General features: G+C 41.2%; 1 protein-coding gene across 1 annotated transcript; it reads right to left on the reverse strand.

Moving 5' to 3' along the window:
* Window positions 1–262: 262 nt before the first annotated feature.
* On the reverse strand, window positions 263–5,421 carry LOC140562583 (uncharacterized). Its single transcript, XM_072688381.1, has 3 exons — window positions 5,288–5,421; window positions 4,949–5,007; window positions 263–1,982 (listed from the first exon to the last, which is right to left on the reverse strand). The coding sequence occupies exons 1-3, from the start codon at window positions 5,340–5,342 to the stop codon at window positions 498–500; spliced, it is 1,599 nt and encodes a 532-aa protein (XP_072544482.1). The 5' UTR covers window positions 5,343–5,421; the 3' UTR covers window positions 263–497.
* Window positions 5,422–6,506: the final 1,085 nt, after the last annotated feature.

The following is a 6,506-nucleotide window of genomic DNA, read 5'->3' on the forward strand; positions in this document are numbered from 1 at the left end:
GTTTAAAATGAATCTGTATAGGTTTTATTTGTATTCAGTACAAATTGAATGCCCTTAAATGGAACTTTTGGTTATCTTAAAGTGAGTCCAAAAGGTTACAGGTATGTTTGTCACCTAGTTTACACCTGGTACTCAAAGACTTTCATAAATGATTGTTCGTTTGAAAATATAAATTCTACATCCACAAATGATTCTTGATCTCTGTCCATTATTGGCATATTATTAGACTGTTATTATAGTAATGACACCTCAGACTAAGAAGACACTTTAATGAAATAAACTTTAATACAACCCAGTCACAAAGCTTTAAATTTGAACATCACAATAGTCTTTATATAGATACTGCAGTACATCAGATACAATAAACACCTATAATGTCAATACATGCTTTAGACATAGAAGTAAGACTGGTGACTGTTCATCATGTTGTAAATTTGATAATAGATCCATCCATACATTTATCCATCTCTTCAATTCCAGTGGGTTGGAATTGGATTTCAGGTGTTTGGAGGAGACTGAACAGATAAAACGTTTGAACAGGTCCCCTCAGTCTCTGGACCCTGGTCTGCAGGCTTCTCTTCAGAAGGATTCTTCTCATCTGCATCAGCAGTGGTTTTCTTACAGTCCTCTGGATCTGGATTGTTCACAGTTTCATGGTGAATATCTTCAGAGTTGGAGTTGCTCTCACTGAGTTCTGCAGTGTCTGGATTTTGAAGGTCAGGCTGTATGTTCTTCATCTGTTCTCTGAGCTCTACCTGTCTCCGTAACTGCATCTGTAAATCCCACAGCATGCAGTGAACTTCAGTCAGGATAATCTTCATCAGCTCTTTCTTCTCTATCCAGCCCTCACCATCATATGTGTCCTTCATCTTCTTTATGTCCTGCTTGTATATTTCTTCCATTTCAGTTTGTTCTCTCTTTCTTTTCTCATTGCGTGTCTTTATCGCATGCATAAACATCTCGTTAATTTCAATTTTACATTTGTTGTCCTCGTCATTTTTGTCATTAGTATATTTTTGTAAATTACTTATTTTTTCAGCCATCTCTTTAATGTATTTCTCATCATCCACAATGTGTTCTTGTATATTTCTCATTGCCACATTCATCACTCTTTTCTCCATCTCTCTGATCTGCTGGTAGATCTCACTGCTGTAAAAGTTCTCTGGGTTTTCTTCCAGCATCTTCTCTATCTTCTCCAGCAGCTCTGCAACCTGAGAACCGTCCCTGTTCTCCTTAATATTGAGACAGTGAAACCTGTTCCCACATTTCTCTACAAGTCTCTGAACCTCCTGGTTTCCTGATCTGAACTTTTCAACATAGTTCTCCTGTTGTTCATCAGTAATAGTGAGGAGGATTATGGTGTTCCTCCAGAACATCTCTCCAAATGTCTCCTCCATTTTCTCCAGCATCCCTCTTTCTTCTCCTATCGACTGATTCACTGGAATGACTATGAGGAAGGCGTGAGGTCCAGGGGTGGACAGACGGACACAGTTTCTGATGACCTCCTGAGAAAGACTCGAGAAGAACCCATCAGGAGTCTCCAGAACAGCGAGTTTCCTTGTCTTCACCTTCCCCTGCCTTAACATATATTCCTGGGTTGTGATAGATGTACCAGCCTTGCTGTTCTCTGAGTCCAGGATGGTGTTTCCTACTACACCTTTCTCAGACCCAGCTCTTCCCAGTAGCATCAGCCTGAGGTCTGAAGAATCTCCACTAGAAATCTCTGCATCCACAGCTGCTACTTGATTGTTATCCTGCATCTCCTTTTCAGTGGTGTGTTCTTCCTTGTCTGTGTTTTCCATTTGCTTTTCAGCTTCAATCAGAAGAGTCTTCAAATCTTCAACTTGTGTGTTTTCCAGCTGTCTCTGATTTCTGTCAGCATTTTTAATTATTGGGAGGAGCTTATCTTTTACCATCCTATAGTATTCCAGAGAGTACTTGACTTCATCCTTTCTCTGAAGTTCTTGTTGACGTAGTTTGAGCTGTGGAAAGAGGAATAAGAAATGATCTGTGTAGGATTAGGAACTGTAACGGATCACCTCGAGAGGGAATACACACTAAATAAACACTACCTCCTAACTAGGTGAGCTTAGTAGTTAATAGGACCCAAATATACAGCTGAAAGGACTGATAGATATGAAAATTAACAAATGAAAATCAGATATTGCTTTCAACCATGCTTCAACAGAATTATTAAAAAAAATAAACTCATGAAACAGGCCTGGGCAGAAATGATGGTACCCTTAACTATTTTGTTGCACAACCTTTTGAGGCAATCACTGCAATCAAATGATTCCTGTAACTGTCAATGAGACTTCTGCACCTCTCAGCAGGTATTTTGTCCCACTCCTCATGAGCAAACTGCTCCAGTTGTCTCAGGTTTGAAGGGAGCCTTTTCCAGACGGCATGTTTCAGCTCCTTCCAAAGATGGATTTCGGTCAGGGCTCATAGAAGGCCACTTCAGAATAGTCTAATGTTTTCCTCTTAGCCATTCTTATCCTGTTGCAAGACCCACGACCTGCGACTGAGACCAAGCTTTCTGACACTGGGCAGCACATTTCTCTCTAGAATCCCTTAATAGTCTTGAGATATCATTGTACCCTGCACAGATTCAAGACACCCTGTGCCAAATGCAGCAAAGCAGCCCAGAACATAACAGAGCCTCCTCCATGTTTCACAGTAGGGACAGTGTTCTTTTCTTGATATGCTTCATTTTTCTGTCTGTGAACATAGAGCTGATGTGCCTTGGCAAAAAGTTCAATTATCCATAGGACATTCTCCCAGAAACTTTGGGGTTTGTCAACATGTAGTTTGTTAAATTCCAGTGTGACTTTTTTATGATTTGTTTTCAACAATGGTGTCCTCCCTGGTCGTCTCCCATGAAGTCCACTTTGGCTCAAACAATGACGGATGGTATGATCTGACACTGATGTTCCTTGAGCTTGAAGTTCACCTTTAATCTCTTTAGAAGTTTTTCTGGGCTCTTTTGTTACCATTCATATTTTCTGTCTCTTTGATTTGTCATCAATTTTCCTCCTGCGGCCACATCCAGGGAGGTTGGCTACAGTCCCATGGATCTTAAATTTCTGAATAATATGTGCAGCTGTAGTCACAGGAACATCAAGCTGTTTGGAGATGGTCTTATAACCTTTACCTTTAACATGCTTGTCTATAATTTTCTTTCCAATTTCCTGAGACTCTTTCCTTCTCTTCCTCTGGTCCATGTTGAGTAAGATAAGATAAGATAAGATAATCTTTATTAGTGTGGGCAGTGGTGGCTCAGCGGTTAGAGCACCGGGATGTCGATAACAGGGTTGTGGGTTCGATTCCCGGGCTCGGCAAGCTGCCACTGTTGGGCCCTTGAGCAAGGCCCTTTACCCTCTCTGCTCCCCGGGCGCTGGAGTTGGCTGCCCACCGTTCTGGGTGTGTGTGTGTACTCACTGCCCCTAACACATGTGTGTGTGTGTGTGTGTGTGTGTGTGTGTGTGTGTGAGTGTGTGTTCACTACCAGATGGGTTAAATGCGGAGGACACATTTCGCTGTACAGTGTACAGTGACAAATACGTGCACCTTTCACCTTTAGTTCTGCAGTGGGGAAATTCTCAGTGTCACAGCAGAAAGGGACAGCAAGACCCTCAAACAATGTATAATGTATAACTATATTATTTACAGGTTATTGCAAATGACTCTTAATTGCACATGTGTGTGTGTGGGGGGGGGTATTGCACATAGCATTTTTGCATTGAGGGACCTCTGTTCCCTGAACATGTGTATGTAGTTTAAGTGTGTGTGTATGTGGTCCGCTGGGAGCAGTGCTGGTCCACCATGTCATTAAAAAGCACAGTGACTATCTGTAGCCCTATATATAGGCCCACTGACTGATTACAAGATTGTAGACACCTGTGGTGCGAATTAGTGGACACACCTTGATTTAACATGTCCCTTTGGTCACATTATTTTCAGGGGTACCATCATTTTTGTCCAGGCCTGTTTAATGAGTTTACTTTTTTAAATAATTCTGTTGAAGCAATGATTCATTTGGTTCAATGGTTTCATTTGCTCATTTTCATAGATTTTTTTTATTATTACTTTTTTTTTTTTTTAGATTAAGTTATTTCTGTGACCATTATGTGTTTTTCTTTCATTAGCAATTTTGTCCACGTGTGTAGATAGATATTTTATTGATCTAGAAGGTATTGTAGCTGCCAATAGCCGTTGCACAATACAGCACAGTAATACAATACAATCATTACAATAAATAGACTGAGACCAGAGATCCAAATGGGGGAAAAGCTTAAGTGGGATTTGAACCCAGGCCACTGTGTTGCTAGACAAGCACTCTACTGCAATGGCTGTACTTAGTGGTTGCTGAGAGGAGCTTAAATGAAGTGAGTCCTGAAAACAAGTAACCACCATCAACCAAGCATGGAAAAAAAACTGCAGGAACAAGAACAAAAGAGGGGGATACAGGGAAAATGGAAAACTAAAAAACTAAACTGGTTTCCCAACCAAGATCAAACAAGAAGTAAGAATGAAAAGAGTAGAGAGGATACTGGTTTCCTTCAGAGAAGTACAAAAACTGAACTAAAGAGGTTTCCCAAAGACACAGGGACCACAGAAAGAGAGAAAGATGGACAGGATACTGATTCTCCCCACAGAAGAAAATAAACTGGAGAACTTTTGGGGAGAGCAGAAAACTCAACCTTCTTCCTTTTACCAGCTGTAGACCATGTTGCACCATGGTCCAGGAGGAATGTTGTTTCGTTTCACTGTGTACTCTGTATGTAGTTGAAATGACAATAAAACCCACTTGACTTGACTCTTTTGGCCCAAACAAGAGTCAAAGACACTATGTGACACAATGTGTGTCTGTGTTTTGTCCCTTATAAAGCCCTTTGCCCAGGTGTTTTGTGGTAGCTCAGAATGAGAGCGCTGACTGAATACTCACCTGAGTATCTGTGGTGTTTGGTTTTGGTTCAGTTGGCTTCTTTAACCTCTTTGTAAGAGCTGGATACATGAGAAAACAGACAATACATTCGAATTGGTTAAGCTATTGAATCCTACCCAGTATTCAGCTTTTGGCTGGGAAATCAAACATGGAATCTGTAAGAACCCATCTAATCTGTGCTAACTGCAAAGACGTAGATAATATCAAACATGACTTAGCCTTCTGTGACTCATCCGGTTTTTTTATCTAAAAGGGAGATTTTTTGTTAAAGTAATTCAGCATCCTCAAATTAAACTCAATGATTTAAAGAAACAACAAGAATATAAAAACAGCAAATACCTGAGGTTTGATCCACTGTGTAACTTTCTCCAGTGCTCTCTGATTCCTGGAGCATTGCAGTAGTCCTCTATCCTCGTGGAACAGACAGTCCACAGTGAGTGTATTCCCTCTGTCTACACTCCTGCTGCTGTCTGGTTCCGTGGCCTCCGGGTCAGATGTGTGATGGAGAACCACTAGAACAGCAGGCTTGGTTTCTGTAGCAGCACAGAGCTTCATTCATTCACAGGAATATAGAGATGATCCTAACTGTCCTCAAACCCTAACAGTACTATTCTACCTTAAAGCTTCAGACTGAGCACACAGCTGCTACCTGAGAACTGCTGAAGCTTCTTCAGAGCTGATTCAATGTCGGTTTCAGCTCGAGAGGCAACAGGACAGAAAGCCAGAATGACATCACACTCCTCCACAGTAGACACCTCCTTCAGGCCGGGTATACCGTCTATCAGCTTTCTTATGAATCCCTCATCTGAACCCAGAGTCTTTCCAGACACAAAGGACAGGAACTTGAGGTCTCCTAGAACAGAAAACACACAGTTATCATCCTGAACGTATCTGATTCTACACAAATACACAGCATGATCATTTTGTAAGTCTTATAAATTAAATATATATAAAAGTATGTAAAAGTTTGATGCAGCATGTAGTGAGTGTGTCACACAGCTTCTAGAGTTGTGGGTTTTATCCTCGCTCTGGTCTCTGTCTGAGGAGTTTAGTGTGTTCTTCCTGTGTCTGTATGGGTTTCCTCTGGGTACTTGTTTCCACCCACTGACCATAATCACACATGCTGGGTGAATTGGTGCTAAATAACCCCTAGGTGTGAGTGAAATACTGTGTGTGAAATCATGCAATAAATGCAGTCTAGGAGATATTGCTGCCTTGTGCCCAGTGATTCCATCGTAGGCTCCAGACCCACTGCAGTTAAACATGGTTGTATACATCCTGAATATTTGCATGGGTAGCTCAGATTAGAGAATAAACAAGCAATGTATAAGTGCTTTCCTGTTCTGGGGTCCAACTGCTCATGATCTTCAAACCCTCCTGTCTGTATGATTACAGACACACGGGTAAAAAAAAAACCCTCACCTTTCCCAGAACTCATCTTCTCCACCTCCCTCTGACTGACGCCCTCAGAGAAAGTGAAAGTTGCTCTTCTTCTTAAATAAAGTCAGAGAGAGATCAGCTGATTTTATAGTGATCAGAAACACAACCTGCAGAAGCT

This window comes from Salminus brasiliensis, chromosome 1, assembly GCF_030463535.1.
Source record: "Salminus brasiliensis chromosome 1, fSalBra1.hap2, whole genome shotgun sequence".
Classification (NCBI taxonomy): Eukaryota; Metazoa; Chordata; class Actinopteri; order Characiformes; family Bryconidae; genus Salminus; species Salminus brasiliensis.